General features: G+C 49.2%; 3 protein-coding genes across 4 annotated transcripts; 2 read left to right on the plus strand and 1 right to left on the minus strand.

Annotated features, from left to right (window-relative positions):
* Positions 1 to 1650: 1650 nt before the first annotated feature.
* Positions 1651 to 9598, minus strand: LOC311308356 (uncharacterized protein; the record flags this gene model as incomplete). Its single annotated transcript, XM_084437316.1, has 9 exons — positions 9341 to 9598; positions 8938 to 9050; positions 6703 to 6962; positions 6462 to 6529; positions 6116 to 6300; positions 4991 to 5707; positions 4417 to 4738; positions 4081 to 4146; positions 1651 to 1678 (listed from the first exon to the last, which is right to left on the minus strand). Exons 1-9 carry the CDS (start codon positions 9400 to 9402, stop codon positions 1651 to 1653), a joined length of 1821 nt encoding a protein of 606 aa, XP_084293442.1. The 5' UTR covers positions 9403 to 9598.
* A 546-nt stretch (positions 9599 to 10144) lies between these two features.
* Positions 10145 to 15476, plus strand: znf408 (zinc finger protein 408). 2 transcript variants are annotated; one of them, XM_084436936.1, is made up of 5 exons: positions 10145 to 10236; positions 11186 to 11415; positions 12752 to 12813; positions 12908 to 13191; positions 13343 to 15476. In XM_084436936.1, exons 2-5 carry the CDS (start codon positions 11194 to 11196, stop codon positions 15373 to 15375), a joined length of 2601 nt encoding a protein of 866 aa, XP_084293062.1. In that variant the 5' UTR covers positions 10145 to 10236; positions 11186 to 11193; the 3' UTR covers positions 15376 to 15476. The 2 variants fall into 2 exon arrangements, with proteins under 2 accessions (XP_084293062.1, XP_084293061.1); XM_084436935.1 differs by having other exon boundaries at positions 10172 to 10440.
* Positions 15477 to 16412: 936 nt separating this feature from the next.
* On the plus strand, positions 16413 to 23422 carry f2 (coagulation factor II (thrombin)). Its single transcript, XM_084436937.1, has 14 exons — positions 16413 to 16602; positions 16775 to 16935; positions 17065 to 17089; positions 17763 to 17828; positions 18143 to 18245; positions 18613 to 18746; positions 19043 to 19348; positions 19524 to 19634; positions 19762 to 19885; positions 20199 to 20366; positions 20944 to 21117; positions 21551 to 21726; positions 22407 to 22477; positions 23195 to 23422. Exons 1-14 carry the CDS (start codon positions 16530 to 16532, stop codon positions 23345 to 23347), a joined length of 1845 nt encoding a protein of 614 aa, XP_084293063.1. The 5' UTR covers positions 16413 to 16529; the 3' UTR covers positions 23348 to 23422.
* Positions 23423 to 25485: the final 2063 nt, after the last annotated feature.

The raw sequence follows: 25485 nt of genomic DNA on the forward strand, positions 1-25485 counted from the left end.
CTGTTGAACGTTATGGTGATAACACAGGGTCTGTATATGGCAACTCAGGTTAGGTAAGGTTATAAACATGCCGTCCAGTGGCCCTGTTAGTACATGTATGTGATGTTGTTTCTGTATTTGTTTGGGGTCATCAATAATCCCTTTATATGGCTCTAATCAATATGTGCTGATCATATGTATTGATAAGCGATTAGGATAGAAGTTTATGGCTATCTAAAGGACTTTTACAACTCTTTGTGTCCCATCCCTGATGTATCATAGCCTACCATCCATGCTTCTAGCTCGTTCTACTGTGACTCGCACCATCTCTGCTTCGTTGTTCCTTTAACCTGCTTTCGGTCTGTCTTGAGAACTGCTGTACTTTGCATCAGACTAGAGATTCAAAACCAGAGTGCTGTGACAGGCCATACTGACAGTTCAATATAAAATCACTAAGCGTGAAATGAGAAAACTCAGCCTGCATGCTTTTCAGAGAGACATGCCAACCCCCTGCTGCTAATCGCCCTATTCTTGCCGGAGTCAGACCTCGACTTTACACCTCGGAAAAACACCCGAGAGCAATCTGCATAATAAAGAGATTAGGATTAATAAGAGATTAGGATTAATAAAACAAACAGCAATGGATGCGAGACACATGAGAAGGTTCCCATATGGCTTCTCACATGCACGGCCTACAGCACAGGTGATGTTACTGTAATAGTTGTCTGATGTACCAGCAGTATAATCTACCAGATTAGGCTAATCTGAGTCAGTAATAATCTCAGTCTCTGTTAGACTGGCACACCAGTACAGCTGCTATCCTCAGCTATCATAGTAAATGCTGCAGTTTCTCTGTTAATGTTTTTCTAGAACGAATCACAATCTGTGTGTTTCCTTCTAAACAATAGACTGAACATGGTTTTCTTATTAAAAAGCCTATTGACTGGTGAGCCGGAGGCCAGTCATCATATTGTCTGTGTTGTAAAAGCCTCAGTGGTCCACATTTCAGCAGGACATTAATCCTCCAGCCCCAGATAGTGTCTGATGCTGCATTAGTGAGGAGACCTGAGGCAAGAGGCCAGGCAGGGTGGATCTGACCATCTCTCTCTCTCTCTCCCTATCTGGGTATAGCTGCTGTCCTCTTCTCTCACTTCCTCATTCTCTTTCTTTCTTCACCTTTTCTCTGGGTATAGCTGCTGTCCTATTCCTTGGTTTCTCTTTCTTCCTATTTTTTCCTTTTTAAAGATATTTTGGGGCATTTCTGCTTTATTATACACTCCTGTAGTGACAGGAAAGGTGGGAGAGAGAGAGGGGAGGACATGCAGCTCAGGGCCCGGGCCGGATTCGAACCCCGGCTGCAGCGATAAGGACTAGCCTTAACGTGGTACGCGCCTTAACCCACGAGCCACCGGAACGCCCCTCTCTTCCTTCCTCCACGGGTCCAGATGATGTCTGTCTCCATCTTTCTTTTCTCTCTCTCTGGGTCTGGAAGCTGTTCTCGTCTTTCCCTCTCGCTTTCTAGCTGCTGTTCTACATTGTCTCTCTCTCACCATCTCTCTCTACCTACATCCCTGTGGTTGCAGACATGGTGTTATGATCCTCTGTTCCCGGCCTGGACTTTTGCCCCTGGACTCTCGGACCCCCCCCCCCCCCACCCTCGCGCCCCTAACTCTACTCCCAGCGCATCTGGATGCGCGCCCTGCGCCAGAGGAGTAGGCTATAGTGAACGAGCTAATAGCACGACTCCACGCCTGCTGCAGCCCTCCTACACTGATCACCCGTCACTCCACTGAGACTTGTGCATCTTGTAATGTTTTGCCTGCACTTTGTCACTATGATATGTTGGTGTTCCTAGTGTGTATCGTCTTGTGTTTGAAGTTGTCTTCCATGTGCTCTGTTGGTGCCCCCAGCTCTAGCCACTGGTTCCCCTCTAGTCCCAGTCCAGTCCCAGTCCCAGGTCTCCCAGCTAGCCCCTAATCCCCCTAGTTCTAGACCGTCTAGTCCCTCCTCGTGTTCCCAGTCCTCTCTCCTGTTCCCTAGTCTGTTCCTCTCCGGTTTCCAGCCCAGTCCCAGTTCCCTTCCTAGTTTCCTCTGCCCTTGTGTTGGCGGCTCGTTTGGAATCCCTCCACGTCCTTGTCTGTTGATTACATGCACCTGTGTCTCATTTTGTCTTGTCACTCACCTGCACCTCATTCCTTGATTGTCTCCCTGTGTATATATGCCCTCATGTTCCTTTGTTCTTTGTCAGTCCATTGTCTGTTCATTAGATGCGTTTGCACCAGTGGTCCTTTGTGTTTTCAGTTTTTGAAGTAAAACCCTTGAACCTACATTGCCTGCCTCTGTCCTGCATTTTGGGTCCTACTTCCACCCTCAAACATGGTCTGAATTAACGAATAGTGTTTCTGAATTTCTACTTGGCTACTTTAGGCTATGCATGCAGACAGAGACACAGCACCTCAATGTCATTCAGCTCCAACCACAAGGTTTATTTTTTACAAATTAAGCTACACACTTCTTAGGGACAGGCTTACTCAGATATACAGGTGCATCTCAGAAAGTTAGAATATTGTGAAAAGTTAATTACTTTCCATAATTTAATTCAAAAAGAAACTTTCATATATTATAGATTCATTACACATGTAGAGAAATATTTCAAGGCTGATTGCCTCTATGCCACGCTCCACGTTGATGCAGTAATTTAAAAGGAGCCCCCACCAAGTATTGAGTGTATAAATGAACATACTGAACATACTGTACAATCATAAACATTAAAACAAAAAAGGCTTTAAATATTTCACTTTGTGTAATGGATCTAGAAATGACGTCTCCGACGTAACTTCAGGCGAGGCACGATGTCAACGCCGGGCTAATCGGCAGAGGCTAATCAGTCACACCCCGTATGACGCAACCCACCAGCTGACTGTCAGCTGTCATAGCATTGGTTCAGCTCGCTAGAGCGCATGTATTTAAGCTGTCAAAACATGTCATCGTTCGCTCTTGCCATTACTGCTGATCGCTCATATCTGCGCGCTCGCCCCACCTCCTCCCCTGCTCCGCCTGTGTTCTGTCAATGTCTTCTGTTGTCGTCGTTGCTCTCTGTTCCGGGGGTATTGCTGCATTCTTCTGGTATTCCACTATGCGTCGGCTAGCGGAAGCAGGGGAATTACACTAACTTAGTCTCTGTGTCGCTCCGTGGTGATCGTGGGCCGAAACATCTCCGGATGGCCATCCACGGTCCCTCCGGTCACCGTGGAGGCAGAGACACTAGGCTGTATCTCCTTCGGACTCCACGAAGCGCTGGCCCGTGGAGGCCAGGGACTATAATGTACAGCAGTCCCCCTGTGGCGCTCTTTGACGGTCTTAGTGGGCTGAGTTACCTCCGAGCGTCTTCCCGATCGCGGCCCACTCTGATCGTCATAGAGGCAGGGGGCTAGATGCCGTTCCCTCTTCCGGCACTCTGGGCCAAGCAGCCCAGAGGGGGGGAACATCTAGATTGCCGCAGGGGGCCCCCCGAACAGATCACACCGCCAAAATTCATATGCGAAAAAATGTATATGCCGTATATATTGTTGCATGCTAATAAATGGATCAATTTTGACTAAAGTGATCTCGACTGAATACATGAAAGTTTCCCTGTTTGAATTAAATTACGGAATATAATGGATTTTTTTCACAATATTCAAATTTTCTTAGATGCACCTGTACTGTACCTGTGGCCAATCTGTGTAACAGCTCGAATATTATAGCCTAACATGTAATGAGCATGTGAATACACACGAGGAACAGTCCACATTCCTCAAATGCTTCTTCACCCATAAACATCTACGTCAATGTCTTATATCTTTGATCATGATATTATTAAAAAAACTACAGTAATCAAACTAACGAGGCGGAATCGGGTCCCATCCTTACTTCTCAGCCTTCATGGTGTTGATGAGTTCTCTCATCAGAGACATGCTCTCAGAGTGCTGCTGCCGGAGGAGGTTCCTCAGCTGCTCGAACCTCTCCTCCTCCCTCCTGTCTCTCTCCTCCTCCCTCCTCTCCCTCTCCTCCGTCCTCCTCCGTCTCTCCTCATCCCTCCTCCTGTCCTCCTCCCTGTACCCCTGCAGCACCTGGAGAATGTCGGCCATCCTCCTCCTCTTCTGGCCCAGGGGGACGTGTGGGTCTCTGGGGGGAGAGGGCAGGGGGGGCAGGGTGGAGGTGGAGGGGGGCAGGAGTTGGTCGTTGGGGCTGGCCGGTACCTCCACGATGTGTAACAGACTCTGGCTGACCCCCTCCTCCACCTCAGTGTCTACGTCCGCCTCTCCATCCATCTCTCCCTCTCTATTGACCTCAGTCTCTATCTGTTCATCCATCTGTCCTTCCATCTCTACCTCTGCCACTCCATCACCCTCCCCCTCAGTCCCGCCCCCGTCAGGCCCTGGCGAATCACCCGACAGCGGCAGGCTGAGGCGATGGCCGATCAGGTCGTGGAGCTGTTTGAAGCAGGGCGGGGGGCGTGGCCTCCTGCGCGTGGAGGAGGCGGCGTTAGGGGCGGTCCTTTGAGGGTCCAGGTTGAGGACGTAGTCCCGGTAGGCTCTGGACAGGTTCCGCCACTTCTGGAAGCACCTCTGGCCCGCCTGCTCCGGTGCCGTGCTCAGCGGGAAGCCGCGCTCGCGCAGGCGGCCCGCGATGATCTCGAAGATGCGCTTGGTTCTGGTCTTGTTGTCCCGGATCAGGCCTTGGATCTCGGCGGAGCCGTACAGCTCCACCAGGGCCTCTGTGGCTTCCAGGTCCTGGCTGGTCACCTTTCCGTCCGACCAGACCGACACCACCCCTCCCCCCCCTCCCTCCGCTGCTGGGGGGGGGGACAGGCGGGGGCGGTGGTGAGGGACGAGGGGAGAGGGGGGGGGGGGGGGGAACGTGGGGAGAGACGGAGAGGAGAGGGAGGAAGTTAGCATCGGTTTATGACACAGGAGACGAGAGGATCTTCTTACGGTCAATGATGCCGAACGTGAGATGTTTGACCTACCTCTGTCCTCGCCCAGCCACGACCTCCTCTTCCTCTTCTGCTGCTGCCTGTCCGTCCTCCCCCTCCCCCGCCCTCTCCCCCTCCCCAGCCCCGCCTGCTCCTGGAGGCCTCTGGGACGTGGAGTCCTCTCCCTGCCTAGCTTACTGGTTCCGGCCTCAGGGTGGGGCGAGCCGGCTTGGATCCTGAGTTCGGCCTCTGAGGAAGAGGAGGACGACGAAGAGGAGGGGATGCTGAGGTTGACCGTCTGATTGGACGGGACCACGATGGCGTAGACGGGGAGGGGCGATGGGGGCGGGGCTGCGGCTTTGGCCTTCAGCTTGGCCCCGCCCCAGGCGGAGCAGTCCGCGGCGGCGGCGGCCATCTTGGAGCTGAGCCTCTGGCCCATGAGGGCGTGGAACTGCTGGAAGAACTCGGGCTGCTTCCTGCGGCTGCCGTCCGACTTCCTGTTGGCCAGCAGGTAGTCTCTGTACGTGCGCTCCATGTTCCTCCATTTCTGGAAGCAGCGCTTCCCGCCCTGCCAGTCCCCCTGGCTCACCACGAAGCCCTGCGCCTCCATGCGGCTGGCGATCACCTCGAACACCTGCTTGGTCCTGGTGGTGCGCTCCATCAGCAGGCTCTGGATGTCGGCGGCGCCGTAGAGCTGGATCAGAGCCAGCGTGGCCTCGCGGTCCCGGGCTGTCACGTTCCACGGGCTGGACCACACCGGCCGGTCCTTCTCTACGGAGATGTGAGAGGGACAGAGAGAGAGAGTGGGGGGGGGGGGGGGTGATGGGGTAGAAACAGGAAGGATGTGGTCAGCAGACTTCCTCTTGTCCTTCAATTATAGGACTGTGCAGGTGTGGGCGTTAGAATATACGCGTGTGGCCGCATTGATGTTGTGAAACTGCAACTTGGTGGAATACCTCAAAGCCACAGCGCTTCATGGTAACATTTACAACACTGCCCCCTGGTGTCTAAACAGTGCATTACATTACTGAACCGTTTCTATTCACCGGTAAACAACGCATTACATTACTGAACCGTTTCCTATTCATTTGTAAAGTGCTGTTCTCAGACATTTCAATTCTTTGCAACCACAGTGTGTGTGTGTGTGAGTGTGTGTGTGTGTGTGAGTGTGTGTGTTACCTGTGTTCAGGTTGTTGACCGTGTCGAGGGCCATGCTGTGCAGTCTGTCCATGTAGTCTTGGCTGTAGCCGACCCTCAGCCTCTCTCCCACCGCCAGCTCCCGGCTCACCTGGAAGTAGATGTGCTCTCCGTGCTGGAACGCCGTCAGGTTCCTCTCGCCCTCCTCCGACGAGGTCCGCACGTACCTGCACACACACACACACACACGCGCGCACACACACACACACACACACACACACACACGCACACACACGCACGCACACACGCATACAGCTTACAGCATAAAGTCACACCGGCATCTTCTGTTGCTATTAGTCATCCAAACCAGTCTACCGGTCAACCCTACCTCATCCAGTTGGCCTTGGTCTCATCACTGCCGTCGATGGACCGGTAACAGTTATTCTCATCCACCAGCTACAGAGATGAGGGGATGAACAGGGGTATGAGAAAGAGATGAGGGGATGAGCAAGGGTATGAGAAAGGGGTGCATCTGTGGTTGGTTCTGTCAGATTAGCACCAACGTTAGAGGTGTAGGGCTTAGTACACGGGGGCTAGGTAGGGGTTCGGGGTGATGTGAAGAACCTCACCATCCAGGAGAAGAAGCCGGAGGACTGGTCCTGAGCCACTACCTCCCCCTGGTAAGGCCCGAACAGCACCCCCCGGGGGAGGTCCTGGGACACGCAGCACACGTCCACCTCCCCGCCCTCCTGGAGGACCTCCACGCCGCTGGGCGCCGTCAGGGCGGCGCGGTTGGGCACGCCCACGGGCACGGGGGTGTCCGGCACGAAGACCGGGGGGCCGTGAGAGGGGCACTCATCCACGAAGTACTCTGTACACTCCTCGCAAACTGGGGAGGGAAACAGACAGGTTACAGAGGGAAACAGACCGGTTACAGAGGGAAACAGACAGGTTACAGAGGGAAACAGACAGGTTACAGAGGGAAACAGACAGGTTACAGAGGGAAACAGACAGGTTACAGAGGGAAACAGACAGGTTACAGAGGGAAACAGACAGGTTACAGTGGGAAACAGACAGGTTACAGAGGGAAACAGACAGGTTACAGTGGGAAACAGACAGGTTACAGAGGGAAACAGACAGGTTACAGAGGGAAACAGACAGGTTACAGAGGGAAACAGACAGGTTACAGAGGGAAACAGACAGGTTACAGAGGGAAACAGACAGGTTAAAGAGGGAAACAGACAGGTTACAGAGGGAAACAGACAGGTTAAAGAGGGAAACAGACAGGTTAGAGGGAAACAGACAGGTTACAGAGAGAAACAGACAGGTTACAGAGGGAAACAGACAGGTTACAGAGAGAAACAGACAGGTTGCAGAGGGAAAGGTGTGGGCGCTTCAGGGCTCTAAGGTGCGACCATTTTACTTGCATTTGCGACTAAAAATAGTTTTGTGTGATCAGAAAAAATCATTTAGGAGCACACTGTGCGAGTACTGTTTTCAACTATTTCACTCGCATTTTTTGCCTACAATAAATCCATGCAAATTGGATCAAACTAGTCAAAGTTTCGCGCACCCGTATACAAAACTACAAGTCCCACAACTTTTTTTTAATTTTATTTTTTATTACAAGTCCCATGACTGCAACGCGCAGAACTCTCGTGATGACAGCTCAGCTGCCCTCACTCTGTGTGCCGAATGCCCCTGCCAGTAACGTTAACAAAATGAAGCCCATTCAATCGTATTTTGCCAGGCAAAGTGGAACCAAGGAGAGAGAGGAATTCGGTTAGGCCCGGGGGAGTCGAATCAACTGTCACTCAAAAATCTATTGATTCGATTAGATTCAACATTGCACCGTAGCCTACCAGTAACTTACTCGATCCACATCAAAACGCAATGAAATGCCGACATCGTAAAAAGCGTTTTCCTGAAATGCGTGTCATAACGATCCAATGACATGTTCCTTTGCATCTACATTAAACTAAGCTTTTCCACGGATTTTACAATTTGTGCAGATATTGTGCTTTCTTCCCACGTTTTTTCACAGCACCAGCAGCTATGTTTCATATCCCTGCCTAAGTTCGCAAAGCATTGTGTGAATTATTATATACCCCTTGGTTTCAAGTCAGCATCTGAAAACCCTCGTTTTGGAGGGCTGTTTGAACGTCCACTAGCCCTCGATATGCTCCCTAGCCCTAGAAGCTCAAAGGAATGGGACACACTACCCTACGCGTGAACGCGCTAAATGTAGGGGTAGGACCAAGGGCTAGGGCTAAGGGGGAGTTTTGGGATTGGGCCATAGTCTTCATTAGAACCAATGAACATGAAGTGTGTGGGAATAGTAGGCTATAGTCTTCATTAGGACCAATGCACATGATGAAGTGTGTGGGAATAGTAGGCTAAAGTCTTCATTAGGACCAATGCACATGATGAAGTGTGTGGGAATAGTATAGTAGGAGAGGATGAGAGCTCCTATGGTGAGCAGGTTATTGTTGTTGGCAGTAGACCTAATGTGTGTGTGGCTAATAAAAATCTGTTGCGCTCCTAAATTTCTTTCTGTGCTCCTACATTTTTTCATTTAGGAGCACATGTGCTCCTAGTGAAAAATCTTAGCTTAGAGCCCTGCGCTTGTGTGTGTGTGTTTGTGTATGTGCCAGAAAAGGATACAAATGTGACTTCTCTTCACAGATAAACCGAGGGGAATGTGATCTGAGGCTAAATGTATATACAGGGCCTGGTCTCTCCGGCAGTAGTACATGCCGGAGAGACGCCGACAGGTTAGAGAGGTACAGGAGGGTATGGGTGTGTGTGGGAGTGAGACTGGTCTCTCTGCCTCCAACAGCACATGCCAGAGAGGCCACACTCACACCAAAGGTCCTGTCTTTGATGTCTCTCGATGGTGAGGAGCAGCTGGTCCACCTTCAACCCCTGGTTCTGGTCTTCTCCCTCCGTTTGGAACGACTCCAGCGCCTCCATTTGGCTGATGGAACAAGAGAAACAGGAGAGAGAGAGAGAGAGAGAGAGAGAGAGAGAGAGAGAGAGAGAGAGAGAGAGAGAGAGAGAATGGGAGGAGTAGCAAGGGCTTTCTGTTCAAAACCACCTAGCCTAGACAGCCAGCAGAGGTCGTCTTTTCATAGTCTTCAGACAACAAAAGACAGGTATGAAAAGAGAGCCTACACCAGCTCTCTGGGCTACACCTGGCCTTATGGATTATGCTATGTAAATGCAATTAATTATTACTATTATTATTATTACAATGGAGGTTCTTACTCGGTGCAGCAGAGTTGTGCCTCTGTGGAGGCCTGGTCCTGGAGGACTAAGGAATCTGCCATCCTGCAGCCGTGACCTCGTTCCCAGGCTTCCTCACCTCCCGAGGAGAAAGCCTGCTAAAGAACTCCTGCTATCCAGGTCCTGGGGGAGGTACATCCGGTGCTGTGTTTTTAAGAAAACTTTAAAATCCGGAGCAATCCAAGAACAGACGTGAATCTACAGTATACTAGGATTGTAAAACGCCAGTAGAAGCTTCAATTTCCCTCCTGTCATGCCGGAATCAACCTATCCCGAACCTGGAGGAAGTGAGTTCTAGCCAGTCTAGATAAGTGGTGACTGGTTGCTCCTCTGCAGGTATGGTCCCCTCAGGCCACTGACCTCAGCCTCAGCATGGCAGGTTAGCAGGGAGATGTAAACAAAACAACATTGTAGGTCAGGACCTGTATGCTGCTGATTGACTTTATAACTAGAGGTGTTTCAAATATACCTGGGAGTAAACTGGAAGTGGAAAACAATATCCTTCCATGGTCACACAGTAGTGGTGCACACCTGGCGGTCGACAATCCAGTACACGGCGTACATGCTGCTCATACTTGTTAGCCTAAACCTAGCGTCCCATTATCTTAAATACATATAGTCTCAAAGTAAAGCTTAAGGCTTTTTCACATCATATTTCGTTTTTACATGTACAAAACTGCTTAGCAGACAAGACGAAGATGTCCTGTTGTGACGCGATAACTAAACAGTCCGATGTTTCCTATCGGACTGTTTAGACTGAAACTATCTGAACTTCCGGAAGATGTCCTTTATGGCTGGCGAACGATAATATTCCCGGAGTTTTCGATGGAAAAAAAAACGGTTGCTACCGATTGGCCAAGACCCTGAATATACCCTTGGTTAGTTGAAATGGGAGACCTGGGGTTCTGTCACATATCAAGCAGCGTATTTGAATTATACGACGAATATCCTAACCTTTGAGCCATGTAAACATGACATGCTAACGCTAGCTCGCTAACGCCGCTAGCCTGATTTGAATAGTAAGCCAGCGTTCTAGCCAGCTAACGTGAGCTAACTACGGATATAATGGTCATTTTGACAGCGTAAGTTAACGTACAAGCGACCATTCATAACATTATTTCTTGCGTCATAGCTAGACTACATTTCTAACTTGTCATGACCCAAATATCACCCGACTCGTGGCTAACACGTTAGCTGAAGCCAGAGGCTGCAATCACGTCTTCCTATGCATTTTTGCACAGTGTGGAAATGTTGGCTGACCAGCTGGCTGCAACTTGTGTTACTTGTTGTGTTGTGTGTGTATCGCGTACCATGCACTTACTTTCTGCACAAGCTTACCCGACGTTACACTCACGTCTTCCTCATGGATTGCTAACCTTAGGAAACATGCTAGTACCATGGATGTATGGCTCCTAGCACTCACTCACTCACCTAGCCCATCTCAAGGACGCGCATGCTCATGCATTCAGACCCCAGGACACCAGCGGGTCGGGGCCAACTGGACGGGTTTTAAAGGACTGGGTTAACTGACAGTAATCACACTAAATGACCAGTAACATGTTTGTCAAAGACATGGTTGTCAAAGACATGTTGATGGTAAATTATAGAAAAGTGTTTAGATAGCTACAGTCCCCTCAGGAATAGCTATAGTGTTCAAAGTTATTATTATTATTATTATTTTTTTTTTTTACAGCTGCCAAAGTTTTTGAATAGCTACACTTTGAGACTGTTTTGGCCTAGACTCTTTTTGGGGTAAAAGGGTAGGGTAAAACCTGCAATTATTTGTTATGTCATAATCCCTGTGTGTGTCTGTTGGCTGTATAACAGAGGGTGTGATGGAGCCTCCTGGCATCACGGCCGGCCCCCCTGACCACTGGGCCTCCTTCCTCAGCGTGATGCAGCTGGTCCCCCGGGGCCTGGCGGTGGGTCCCTCACTGGCCAACAACGGCCAACTGGGACTATGGTGTGTGGGTGACGGTGTGCATAGTGGAACCCTGCTGGGCCGGGAGGACCAGGGCAAGGCCCCCGGTTACAGGCAGGACCAGGGGGTGAACGAGGTGAGTGTTTGGGGAAGGGATGGAGATTGTGATCATGATGGAAAAACACCTCCACTTACAAAAAAAGAAGATTCAATATAAGCCTTTTGGGGTCAGAGCTGACCTTTAGGCTTATCATAGGTTCTCTCATGAGATCAGGAAGAGTATCTTAAGCAACCAGCATTGTCAGCACTGATTGCACTTAGATGGCAGGACCTGTGTGTATATATAAGGATGGGACATGTCTTGAATACTGGTTATTTTTTATTGTTAGATAGGTATTCATACACTTTGAACAGTCTGATCCCTATATCTAGATAGGTAATTTTGCACTCCATACGGATCTGTATGAGGGACTGCATGCACTTTGTACTGATCAGATTGATTTTTATGTGTATCTGGGTATGGAACTATGCACTTTATATTTGCACTTTATACGGTATCTGGGTATGGAACTATGCACTTTATACAAATCAGATTGTTTCTAATACTGTATGTCTCTAGATAGGTCAGGCACAAGCAAATATTGATTATGATTACTTGATTTCTTGTTCCATGTATTGCCATGTATTACCATGCACTTTGTACTGTCGTTGTATGAAAGGTGTTTACTGTCCTCTACTTTTAAGATTGTGTTTTTTATTGTGTTTATGTTTATTGTATGAGGAGTACAGATGGAAATTAGCATTTTGCTAAATCTGGTGCAACCATCTTTGTGTTTCTTGTAAACAACTAATGTCTGTGCACATTGTCCTTTTTATAAAAGAAATAAAAAAATAAACTAAACTTCCACAAGGAGCCTTACAGAGCTGAAAATGCTCTATCTGGTATCTTCGGGCTCAGTGTAGAACTTTCATTGTGTGATTGTCTCACAACGAAAAGTACTTAGCATAGAATAGAACGTTTATTTTCCATATGTGTAACAAGTACAGGTACATTGGAATTCTTGTCATTGCTTGTCCTTACAGTATCTTATCAGTACTAATCAGTTCCTCATTCCAATCCTAGGTACGCAGCTAGACATTTAAAGGTTCCCAAACTGGCAATTTACTATCCATAGTCTAGCAGTCTATCAGTATCATCCTCATCTACATTACCCCATCCGATCATGGATGACTGTGTCTGTGTCCCTGATGTAGGCAGTGCAATTAAATAACATTCAAATAAAGTTCAGAGTCAGTTGTTGTTAAAAAATATTGATTTTATTTAATTATAAATAAAATGATGTATTATTATAACCTTTTTCCAGAGGCTTTTTCTGTTAGTTCTAATCTCTCTAGGTCATCCTCAAATAGTTCCTTGATTAGAGTGTACTCTAATACAGTACGTCAATGGGGAATTGTTATTGTCTTCATAGATGGAGGACAAGTGCCAGATAATTGTTAACGGGCCTCTCTGGGACAAGGTGCACTGGATGAGGTGGGTCTACATTACACAAAATACTTCAAGCCCAAAACTGAACACACTAGTTATTCTGCTTGAATATGAGACACCTGCTCCGTTCCCCACACAGGTTTGCCTGCAACGCCCGGAGGAAGGAGGAGAGCAATGTCACAGTGCACCAGCTGGGAAGAGCTCTCTGTCTGAGGGCCTCCGAGGACATCAGCCCAGGGATGGAGCTCCTTCTCTGGGTGGGGGATGACCAGCCACCCCCCGAAACCCTGGACAAGACGGGATTAGCTCCAGCAGGGTCAGTCACCATGCTAGGAAAAGCACACAAGCAGGGAGCTCCCCGGAGATCCAGCGAGGAGACAGCAGCGACACCAACCCCCATGGAACTGGAGCTGCAGCCTAAAGGTAGCTGGTCGCAATAGAGGCACATCTATATAAGATCAATGATCGATGTTTATTTGCAAGATACTTTAAGGTTCGTACTGTATATTGATGTCACAGACTTCTGAAGACCGGAGAGTTGCTTCTAAATGTACAGTATGTTCATGTGTTTCAGACCATGAAGACAGCGCGTCGGAGCCCAGTGAGGAGACAGCACCTCCCTGTCTGGAGGACCCTGAGAAGGAGGAGGTGAAAGGGCGGGGCCACATCAGGAGGAGCAAACCTCTCATCTACAGGATGAAGCAGAAGCCCAGGAGACGACCTCCCCCCAAAGCTGTGAGGTCAGAGGAGCAGAACGGAGACAAGAGGAAGCAGAACGGAGAGAATGAGGAGAAGAGAGGGGGCACAGAGGAACACGGTGCCCAGGAGCAGAACGGAGTGTTGGGCAGCTTTGGAATCATCAAGGTGGAGAGTCTTCCTCCAGACACATGCACTAGACCTCCTCTATCTGGCCATCCACAGACTCAGGCTGGGCCTTCATTAAGCAATGCAGGGGATGTGGTCAGGGAAGCCCAGAACCAGGGTCCTCCAGCCCCCAGAGCCAGCTCTCGCTTGGCTGCCAAACCCAGGAAGGTGCACTCCCTGGTCAGCCGCATCCAGGGACAGCTCCAGGAGTGCGAGAGCGGGTCTCTGGAGGATCAGGTTCCATCCAGAGCCAAGGCAGAAAACGGAGCAGGTATCTCAGACGGCGCTGAGGCTGACAGGAACAGACCAGAGGCTAGTGAGACCGACAGAGAGAGACCCAGCTCAGAGGATACCTCCCAGGACAGCTCTGCAGAGAAGACAGAGCCAGAGGCTGCAGACCTGTTTGAGTTTGACGCCAGAGAGAGGAGGTACAGATGTGACCTGTGCCCCAAGAGATTCTTCCAGCTGTGTCACCTGAAGAAGCACCAGTTCACCCACTCCGGCCTCAAGCCCTTCTCCTGCTCCGAGTGCGACAAGACCTACAGCTCCCAGGAGAACTACAAAGCCCACCTCCTGATGCATCGCGGGGAGCGGCCCTTCAAGTGCCAGCAGTGCGAGAAGACCTACGGGCTGAAGAGGGACCTCCGGGAGCACGAGGTCCTCCACACCGGCCTGCGGCCGTTTGTCTGCGACGTCTGTGGCAAGGCCTTCGCCCGCCGGCCTTCGCTCCGCATCCACCGCCAGGCCCACAGAGACAAGGAGCGCAACCAGCCGCCCGCCAAGACCCGCTGCCCGGTCTGCTCCAAAGAGCTGGCCAACTCGGGCTCCCTCCGGAACCACATGCGCCTGCACACGGGCGAGCGGCCGTACCCCTGCCCCCACTGCGGCAAGACCTTCCGCCAGCGCGGCAACCTGCTTGGACACCTGCGCATCCACACCGGGGAGAAGCCCTACAGCTGCGGCCACTGCGAGCAGAGCTTCTCCCAGGCGCCCGAGCTGCGCAGGCACCTCATCTCCCACACGGGGGAGGTGTTCCTCTGCCCCGTCTGCGGCAAGGCCCTGAGGGACCCGCACACCCTGAGGGCCCACGAGCGCCTGCACACCGGGGACAGGCCCCACCGCTGCGAGGAGTGCGGCAAGGCCTACACCATGGCCACCAAGCTGCGACGCCACATGAAGTCCCACCTGGAAGAGCGGCCGTACCGCTGCCAGACCTGCGGGGCCGCCTACACCCTGATGCAGAGCCTGGTGCGCCACCAGCTCTCCCACCGCAGGAGGGAGGATCGGACCGCGGACGGCGCCGAACCCGGGACCGGGGAGCTGGAGGATGCGGTGGCCGCTCTGGAGGCCAGCCACCCTCGGCCCACCAGGGGCCGTCCCAGGAAGACCCCCCGCAGAGCGGAGGCCAAGGCCTGGGAGCAGCCGGCCGAGGAGGGCCTGGCGGAGGGGATGGAAGGCCAGACGGTGCTGTACGTCCAGGCCCTAGATGACCTCAGCGTGTCCAGCACGGGCGAGGTGATCCTCGGCACCTCAGACTCCGCCCACGCCTCCGTCAACGAGGTGGTCCTAGAGGAAGGAGTGGGGCAGCTCAACCAGGAAGTGATCGAGATCATCGTCTCAGACTCTAACGAGAAGTGTATTGTGGTCCGCGAGCACAAGACCCACGGCAACCTGGTGATTCTGCAGGGGGACGACGGACTCAGCTCTGTGGCAGAGACGGTTGAGATAGAGACGGGCGTGTAGGACTCTTCTGCACTGTTTCCTGTTTAGATCTGTTTCCTGTTTAGATCTGTCTGCTACTATGTCTCAGTATCAGGCCTGTCTGATGTTTCTGCTGTTGAAGAATGTAAATAAATCATTTGAGTTGAGTTATTATGGATATTTTATTGATGCTATATCCTGGAGTTATGAAGGAGTTAAAGATGTCAGCAAATATTGACTTTGGAGAGGTGGACCTTGTCACCTGGTCACTGTTGCACCAGATGTTCATGCTCAGAAAACGATATATTCTGAAAAGCGTTTGTGAGCGTCAGTGTTACGTTTCTGAAGCACATCATTGAGAATAACAGGTTTTAGTCTGTTTTAAAGTATACATGTTACTACAGTACCTCTTCAGAAGAAAGATGAAGGTTGAAAGTGAAAAAACTGTAGGCTATATGAACTCTCAACCCAACATTCGCCAACCAAAACTTTGTAACATTTTGTCCACCAAAATACTTATCCTTGACGCAGATTCCACTAAACTAAAAAGGCATATAAAACTTGAAATGATATGTTCTGGAAGTGCTATCCATGCGTCATCCAGTATTTGGGGGTCAATATTGGGAGAGTTGGACAGGAGTCAGTGACTGACTGAATCAATAAGGGTTTGTTTGGTGGCACTTCTGTTTGTGTGTGCGTGCCTGTGGGTGAGTGGGTGATAGTCCAAATAGTTGTGGAAATGTATAGATTTTTATGTGTCATCGATGTTAATATGCAAAGATGAATGAAGGTGTTCAACATATGATCTGAGATTGAAATGTTGTACAGAACCCGAGGCCTACCTCAGAAGGCTGGGTGTGAAGTCACTCAGTAAGGAGGCCCTGACCAACCACAGACGCTTACACCTGTGATGTGGCCTAGCTCACCCATGATAAGAGTTATCACAGAGACTGAAGTTGGTCAAACCCTGCCATTTAGCCAAAACTGGATGTGCAGCTTCACAGTTGAGTCAGTCCATGAACTTCTGTGGTTCAATATTAACCTGCTGAGAGAGAGAGAGAGAGAGAGAGAGAGAGGAGGGGTGCAGGAGAGAGAGGAGAGCGAGCCGGAGCGAGGGGTAGGAGCAGTTGCCAGAGTGCTGAGTAGATGTGATGTCCTAAGGTCTGCTCAGAGCTCTGCCACAACCTTCACACACAATGGCTAGAATGCCCCCATCTCTGTTCTTCACTCTTCTCCTCTCTGTTCTTCACATCACCCTGGGCGATGATGGTAAGCTTCATGTTAGTTTGGGACTGTTACATCTGGTATGGCAGCCTGAGTTGCATTTCGACTTAGAACTTGGTGTGGCCTTCAACGAGGTTCCGTTTCAACGCCATAACTGGTCAGTCTAGTCTGGCTGTAGGGGATGGGGTGTGAGTTACATCTCCAGGTGTGTGGACAGTGTTTCTGGACAGCGAGAAGGCATCGCAGGTGTTCGTGCGAGCGAGGAGGGCCAACTCTCTGTTCGAGGAGATGAAACCGGGGAACCTGGAGAGAGAGTGCATCGAGGAGATCTGCGACCACGAGGAGGCCAGGGAGGTGTTCGAAGTCACCGACAAGACGGTGAGAAAAAGTCTACATCCATTCCTGCTCAGTGGCAGAATTGCAGTTTGAACATAACCCAGGCTGATTTTATAGCTCGAAGTGGATCTCTGTCGTTAGCGTCTGATCGTGTGTATCTGTGTATTTCAGGAACTGTTCTGGGCCAGATATCTGGGTACGTATTTGTGTCCCCCTCTTTGCTCCCGCTAGAACGTTCTCCTAGCAGTGTTCAGGCGCTCAGTCACAGCAGGCAGAGCAAACAGCAGGTATTGAACCAGGACCAAAGTGCAGCTGGGCTGGGAGTCAGGGGGCTGGAGCTGGCCCCCTGAGGGGAGGAGGGGAGGAGGGGGGGGGGGAGGCTGATGACCCCACATGCTCTCTACACTCAAAAAAGGTTCCCATATAGAACCATTAAGAACAGACGAAACCTCTGAAAAAAAGGTTCCAAAGAGAAAAAGTTTTCAGGCCTGTAAGGTTCCAGAAGGGAACCCTTTTCAGGTCAGAAAGAGCGATTTAGGTTCCTGGAAAGGATTCTCTCTGGAACCTTAGGGTTCTACATCAAACACCTTTCTAGCGTTCTAGTATTGTTCTTCTATTGTCACAAATGGTTCTTTTTTTGCTTTTTATTTGAGAGTGTAGCCTATGAAGAAAAGACCAATCTCAGGCCACTAGCGAGTCAAGGAGTTGAAGGAGAATGAGTTGTGCAAGACAGCACTTGCATAGAGTCTTGTTTCTGTGTAGCAATGTAAATATGCAATTCTGTCTGTGCTGTGCAATAATGAACGTTTGCCTAAGCCTATGGTGCCCATGAACTGTGATGTAATGGCAGTTTGTCGGTGGTGTTTCAGACTGTAAAGGCACCTCCCTACTAAGGACCACAGCCAACATAGCCACGGTGAACGAATGCTTACAAGGTAACATCACCATCACCTGGTACTGTGAACGTACTGGACAGCAACGCTCACAGGAAGAAGCAGCTTTTCATTTCATCCTGAAAATAAGCTTTGGAACTTATTCATATCATGTACCTTAGCTTCAAGGCAAACATTCAATTGCGGGTTGTTTGTGTGTGTGCGTGTGTGTGTGTGTGTGTGTGTGTGTGTGTGTGTGTGTGTGTGTGTGTGTGCGTGTGTGTGCATGAGTATGAGTATGTGTGCATGTCTGCATGAGTGTGTGTATCTGTGTGTGTACGTGTGTGAGTGTTTGTTTGTATGTGCATATTCTCCAGGACAATGTTCTGCTGGTCATGGAGGGAACTACAACGGTAGCATGTACTTCACCTCGTCAGGGAGGCTTTGCCAGTACTGGAGCAGCAACTTCCCCCACCTGGTGTATGTAACAAGGCTTCATAACCTGTCATCCATAACCTGGGATCCATACCCTGTCATCCATAACCTGGGATCCATACCCTGTCATCCATAACCTGGGATCCATACCCTGTCATCCATAACCTGGGATCCATACCCTGTCATCCATAACCTGGGATCCATACCCTGTCATCCATAACCTGGGATCCATACCCTGTCATCCATAACACCGGATGTGAGGCTGTTCTGATTAGAGTCTGTTCTGATGTGAGGTTGTTCTGATTAGAGTCTGTTCTGATGTGAGGTTGTTCTGATTAGAGTCTGTTCTGATGTGAGGCTGTTCTGCTTAGAGGTTGTTCTGATGGGAGGTTGTTCTGGTGTTTCCATCCAGGGAGTTTAACTCATCTCTGGATGACAGACTGGTGAATAACTACTGCAGGAACCCAGACAACAGCCCAAAGGGGCCGTGGTGCTACACAAGAGACCCCACGGTCCAGAGAGAGACCTGCATCGTCCCCAAGTGTGGTATGTACGTCTGACCTCTCTACATGACCTCCCAGCTGGACACACACGGACAGGATCACACCTCACACACACACACACACACACACACACACACACACACACACTGCATGACCTAAAACCTTTTGACATCAGAAACTACTGAGGGGGATGGGTATTGTGTGGTAGTGGTGGTGTGTGTGCGCGCATGTTTGTGTGTGTGTGCGTGCGTGCGTGCGTGCGTGCGTGTGTGTGTGTGTGTGTGTGCGTGACAGCCGTCTCTGTTGCATGTGTTCAGTCTGACCATCTCCTCCATGCAGGTGAGCCCTTCGTCCCCCCAACACCCCCCCAGGAGCCGGATATGAAGACCATGTACATGCAGAAGGACTGCCTGTCCAGCCTGGGCGTGGACTACACCGGCACACAGTCCGTCACCGTGCTGGGGGACACGTGCCTTCCCTGGGACCACCCCACCGCCGTGGCGGGGATCAAGAAGCTCACCGACATCATCCCCGAGGTGAAGCTGGAGATGAACTACTGCAGGAACCCTGACAAGGACATGGAGGGCCCCTGGTGCTACACAAACACCAATGGCAGCATAGGCTACTGTGACCTGGAACTGTGTGGTGAGCAAGGAAGGGTTTCTTCTCTGGTGGGACCTGTGTGTGTGTGGGGTGGGGGGGGGGGGGGTTAGGGGATTCAGAGTTAACAGACACTGTCAGTCACTTGTTTCAATGCCCTACAGGCTGTCCTGGCTGATCCTGCTCTGAGAGTTCTCAACAGCTGTTTCCTGTGTTTCAGACGAGCCCTTGGACGCCTATGAGGACTCGGAGGGAGGCATGGTCAGGACACATCAGACTGGACCCAGGAAAGTCTACTTCTCCCCTCGGACCTTCGGCGGTGGAGAACTGGGTGGGACCTCAGTTGGAACTGACCTTTATTTGGCCACAATGACCTTGTTGCCATGAATACAAGCTATAGATATTTATGTTCCTGTGTGTGTGTGTGTGTGTGTGTGTGTGTGTGTGTGTGTGGTCAGAGTGTGGTGTGCGGCCGATGTTTGAGAAACTGAACAAGCAGGACTCTAAGGAGCAGGAGCTGCTGGACTCCCTGGCAGGCCGCATCGTTAAGGGAGACAATGCCGAGGTGGCCAGCGCACCATGGTAACCACATCAAACACCCAAATACCCCCCTCGCCCCCGGGATTATTGAAGTTCATCTTATCTTATCTTAACACATCATCATTAATAGGGTTCTAAAGTCTCATAATCATTATCATCATCATAATCATCTGGCATATCACAATGAACTGTAGGCTACTATATTTAGGCCTTGATTTGTTTCCAGTGCATTATGGCAGCTCTGGAAAGACACATGTGTTCACCCACAACAAATACCACACATGTTGCTGCTAAGTTGTGATTGTTTTTACATGTTGTTGTTGTTGTTGTTGTTGTTGTTGTGCTGCCTGTCAAGGCAGGTGATGCTGTACAAGCGCAGCCCTCAGGAGCTGCTGTGTGGCGCCAGTGTGATCAGTGACCAGTGGGTTCTGACCGCCGCCCACTGCATCCTCTACCCGCCCTGGAACAAGAACTTCACCATCAACGACATCCTGGTCCGCCTCGGAAAACACTACAGAGCCAAGTAAAGCCTAGTTTATACTGTACTTTATACTGTACAAGACAAGCTATGGCTCCTGGGTGGGTGGGGTGAGGATCAAACCACTGACCTTTCGCATGGGAGACTAAACATCGGAGGAGGGGAGGAGGGGGGGGGGGGGGAGGCTGATGACCCCACATGCTCTCAGGGCTTCTACACTCAAAAAAGGTTCCCATATAGAACCATTAAGAACAGACGAAACCTCTGAAAAAAAGGTTCCAAAGAGAAAACGTTTTCAGGCCTGTAAGGTTCCAGAAGGGAACCCTTTTCAGGTCAGAAAGAACCATTTAGGTTCCTGGAAAGGATTCTCTCTGGAACCTTAGGGTTCTACATCAAACCTTTCTAGCGTTCTAGTATTGTTCTTCTATTGTCACAAATGGTTCTTTTTTTTTCTTTTCTTTTTCTTTCGCATGGGAGACTAAACATCCTACTGCTAGACTAAAGAGGAATTCCCAAAGAACCAGGGTTTGGGGTTTGAGGTTTTCAGTCACAGCCAGGGGTTCTGATCACATGAGCATTGTTCCAAACAACCCTGACTGACTGTCTGGTCTATGGTTGCCAGGTTTGAGCGAGGCACAGAGAAAATTGTGGCCATCGACGAGATCATTGTCCACCCCAAGTACAACTGGAGGGAGAACCTGAACAGAGACATCGCCTTGCTGCACATGAAACGACCGATCACCTTCACAGACGAGATCCACCCCATCTGCATGCCCACCAAGAAGGTGGCCAAGACGTGAGTCCGCTCCTGCAAACCCTCGCGAGATGTTTATCTGCTCACTCACTACCCAGTCAGGACCATGTCTGTCTCACCGTAGGCTGATGTTTGGCTACTTTCTCTCTCTCTCTCTCTCTCTCTCTCTCTCTCTCTCTCTCTCTCTCTTACATACTGTAGGTTGATGTTTGGCTACTTTCTCTCTCTCTCTCTCTATTACATACTGTAGGTTGATGTTTGGCTACTTTCTCTCTCTCTCTCTCTCTCTCTCTCTTACATACTGTAGGTTGATGTTTGGCTACTTTCTCTCTCTCTCTCTCTCTCTCTCTCTCTTACATACTGTAGGTTGATGTTTGGCTACTTTCTCTCTCTCTCTCTCTCTCTCTCTCTCTCTCTCTCTCTCTCTCTCTTACATACTGCAGGTTGATGTTTGGCTACCTTGTCTCTCCCTCAGGTTGATGTTTGCAGGCTATAAGGGCAGGGTGACGGGCTGGGGGAACCTGAAGGAGACCTGGACCCCTACCAGGAACCTACCCACAGTCCTCCAGCAGATCCAGCTACCAATCGTAGAGCAGGACACCTGCAGACAGTCCACCTCCATCCGGGTCACAGACAACATGTTCTGCGCTGGTGAGCATCCTAGATCCTGGAGCTGGGCTACGTTCCATTCCAAAATGCTGCTTTCCTCTAGCCTGACACTCAGACTGAATTGACATTTCATGTCACTTCATTATTCAGTCTGAACATGTTCCTGTTGCAGCCGTTTTCTGAGATGGGCATTGCCGAAGAGGGAGTCCTCAGCGATTAGTTCATCCTCTAACCAGTCACATTGCACAGTTTAATTCTGTCATCGCATTCAAAGGACACTGATTGGCCTGGTTGGAATTCCAAATGAGAAATCACTTTGGACGAGAGCCTTTCTAGACCCTAAATTGTATTTTGAAAATTCAGATTCAGGGGCTGGAGCCAGGCTATCTTTCCCCATGTGTCTTCCTCCTTCACTCACTTCCTCAGCTCTGATGTGACTGGGCCTGTCTGGGTAAAGACCATCCTGGTCTCCACCTGGTTGTTGAAACCCAGCCAGTCCTATCTGAGAATCTAGGTGAGGGAACAACGTTCTATGAGGGACAAAGGTTCTAGGGGAGAGAACAAGGCATGTCAACTCAGCCCCTGGTCTCTTGATCTGACTAGTACGTGCTGGAAATGGTTTGTTTCTCCTGACTGCATGTGTGTATGTGTATGTGTGTGTGTGTGTGTGTGTGTGTGTGTGTGTGTGTGTGTGTGTGTGTGTGTGTGTGTGTGTGTCTCAGGCTTCAGCCCAGATGCAGGCCGTAGTGGTGATTCCTGCGAGGGGGACAGTGGTGGGCCGTTCGTCATGAAGGTAAAAGCACCAGGACAAACTGAACCGGACACACATTACACCCGACAGTCACACATTACACCCGACAGTCACACATTACACCCTACAGTCACACATTACACCCTACAGTCACACATTACACCCTACAGTCCCGTTATTCACACATTACACCCTACAGTCCCGTTATTTCACACATTACACCCTACAGTCCCGTTATTCACACATTACACCCTACAGACACACATTACACCCTACAGTCCCGTTATTTCACATCTGACACATTACACCCTACAGTCCCGTTATTTCACACATTACACCCTACAGTCCCGTTATTTCACACATTACACCCTACAGTCCAATTATTTCACATCTGACACGTTAGAGTTAAGTTATATCGTAATAGGACGACTCTAGTATTCCCATGCATCAAGTGACTAAGAGGTGCACGTCACCTGGTCTGCAGATAAAAACACAACACAGGTCACACAGACACAGTCAAGTCACACTTTATTTATATAGCACTTAAAACAACCATAGTTGAACAGGATAACATAATACATCGACATAATCATAATATCAACATCAACTGATCAACCTAATAATAATAAAAAACAGACAAATCAAATGTAACTTTATTTGTATAGAGCATTTCATACACAGAGGCAATACAATGCGCTGAGTCTACACAATAACAGTGGCTTCAGATACATTTTATCTGTATCTTCATTTGGTTCCCAGAACCCTGAGGACAACCGCTGGTACCAGATGGGCATTGTGTCTTGGGGGGAGGGCTGCGACCGGACCGGCAAATATGGCTTCTACACCCACCTGTTCCGCATGAGGAGGTGGATGAGCAAGGTCATCGACAAAGCAGGAGGCGACGATGATTGATGTCTGACAGTTGGTGTTCTCCTGCCCTGGAAATGCAGTCTAATGACGAAAATTAAAAATATCTCAATGTGGAAATGACTGTGTTGTGGTTGTCGTGCACTCTCATCATTTGTTTGTTTATGAATGTGTTTCTAGTCTAATAAGCTCAGCTCAGCTCAATAATAGATTTTCTTAGCACTACTGTACCAGAGAGGGTTGAACCCCTATTTTTATTCCCTGTTTGAAGGCCTACACCCATCCACAACATTGAAAACAGATTTGTCATGAAGTGAAATTGCTGTATGTTTCACACTGTAATAGGCCAGGAGCAGGCATCAGGATGTTTTCTGATACCTTTTTTCATTGTTATTTCTTGTTAGCCTTTACCTTGGGCCATCACAAGCTGATAACGAGCATCCCCAACTCGGACCTGTTTGGTCTCAGAGGACCAAAAATCCCCTTTTTGGGACATGTTCCTGGCGAGTATGTATGAAAGTAAGTTGTTTGATGCAATTCTATTTTAAGATATCACCTACAACATCCCCAAAAAGACACAAAAAAAAAAGTACTGTCCATCTGACAAAGTCTCATCAAAATCATTATTTTTCAGCACTTTATTGTGAATATATATGCCTCACTTGTATATAGAAAGCTTCTCTAAGCTTCAGGATGACTAGTCTATCAGTCCTCTATGTACTAGTGACTAGTCTATCAGTCCTCTATGAACTAGTGGCTAGTCTACCAGTCCTCTATGAACTAGTGACTAGTCTATCAGTCCTCTATGAACTAGTGACTAGTCTATCAGTCCACTATGTACTAGTGGCTAGTCTACCAGTCCTCTATGTACTAGTGACTAGTCTACCAGTCCTCTATGTACTAGTGACTTGTCTATCAGTCCTCTATGAACTAGTGACTAGTCTATCAGTCCTCTATGAACTAGTGACTAGTCTACCAGTCCTCTATGAACTAGTGGCTAGTCTATCAGTCCTCTATGAACTAGTGGCTAGTCTACCAGTCCTCTATGAACTAGTGGCTAGTCTATCAGTCCTCTATGTACTAGTGGCTAGTCTATTAGTCCTCTATGTACTAGTGGCTAGTCTATCAGTCCTCTATGCACTCTATAATAATCATCCTGATGAGACTGTTTGTCTTTTTGAGGAAGTTGTGGGTGATATCTTAAAATAGAGTTGTAGCAACCCCCGGAATTTCATTTTCCTGCTTTCCCCTATGTGTCAGCATACTCTGCCAAATTTCATACTTGTATGACTATTTATGCCATTGCAGTAGTGGCTAGTCTATCAGTCCACTATGTACTAGTGGCTAGACTACCAGTCCTCTATGTATAGTGACTGGTCTACCAGTCCTCTATGAACTAGTGACTAGTCTATCAGTCCTCTATGAACTAGTGACTAGTCTATCAGTCCTCTATGAACTAGTGGCTAGTCTATCAGTCCTCTATGAACTAGTGACTAGTCTATCAGTCCTCTATGAACTAGTGGCTAGTCTATCAGTCCTCTATGAACTAGTGGCTAGTCTATCAGTCCTCTATGAACTAGTGGCTAGTCTATCAGTCCACTATGAACTAGTGGCTAGTCTATCAGTCCTCTATGTACTCTTATCATCATGATGAGAGTTTTTGTCTTTTTGAGGAAGTTGTGGGAGATATTTTAAAATAGAGTTGCAGCAAGCCCCGGACTCTTATTTTTCTGCTTTCCTCTATGTGTCAGGATACTCTCTGCCAAATGTCACACTTGCATGACTATTTATGCCATTATAGTACCTTAATATTTTCATTTACATAATTTCGCCAGGACTATGTCCCCAAACGTTTTTTGGCCCCTGAGACCAAACGGGGTTGAGTTGGGGGTGCTCGTTTGATGGCCAAAGGTATAGGCTGGATAAAGGAATGAAACGGCACACTCAAGCTCTCGATGCTAGACGATTTAATCAAACAGTGATATATCGAAACGGTCTGTTTGATTAAATCACCCAGCATCGAGAGCTTGAGTGTGCGGTTTCATTCCTTTATCCAGTATATTTCACATCCAGTATCTCTCCAAGACTACGTGTGCGCTTTCTTTTTCAACCAAGTTATAGGGAAGGCAAATAAATAAGAAATAACTGTGAAAAAGGGTAGCAGAAATCATCATGAGGGCTGG

The sequence above is a fragment of the Borostomias antarcticus genome (assembly GCF_949987555.1).
Source record: "Borostomias antarcticus genome assembly, chromosome: 4".
Taxonomy (NCBI): domain Eukaryota; kingdom Metazoa; phylum Chordata; class Actinopteri; order Stomiiformes; family Stomiidae; genus Borostomias; species Borostomias antarcticus.

Coding starts and splice junctions, on each gene's coding strand:
- znf408 (XM_084436936.1), top strand. CDS start 11,194: ATGGAGCCTCCTGGCATCACGGCCGGCCCCCCTGACCACTGGGCCTCC. Junction 11,416..12,751: donor AGGACCAGGGGGTGAACGAG/GTGAGTGTTTGG, acceptor TTGTCTTCATAG/ATGGAGGACAAGTGCCAGAT. Junction 12,814..12,907: donor GACAAGGTGCACTGGATGAG/GTGGGTCTACAT, acceptor TTCCCCACACAG/GTTTGCCTGCAACGCCCGGA.
- f2 (XM_084436937.1), top strand. CDS start 16,530: ATGGCTAGAATGCCCCCATCTCTGTTCTTCACTCTTCTCCTCTCTGTT. Junction 17,090..17,762: donor GTTCTGGGCCAGATATCTGG/GTACGTATTTGT, acceptor GTGGTGTTTCAG/ACTGTAAAGGCACCTCCCTA. Junction 20,367..20,943: donor GGAAAACACTACAGAGCCAA/GTAAAGCCTAGT, acceptor TATGGTTGCCAG/GTTTGAGCGAGGCACAGAGA.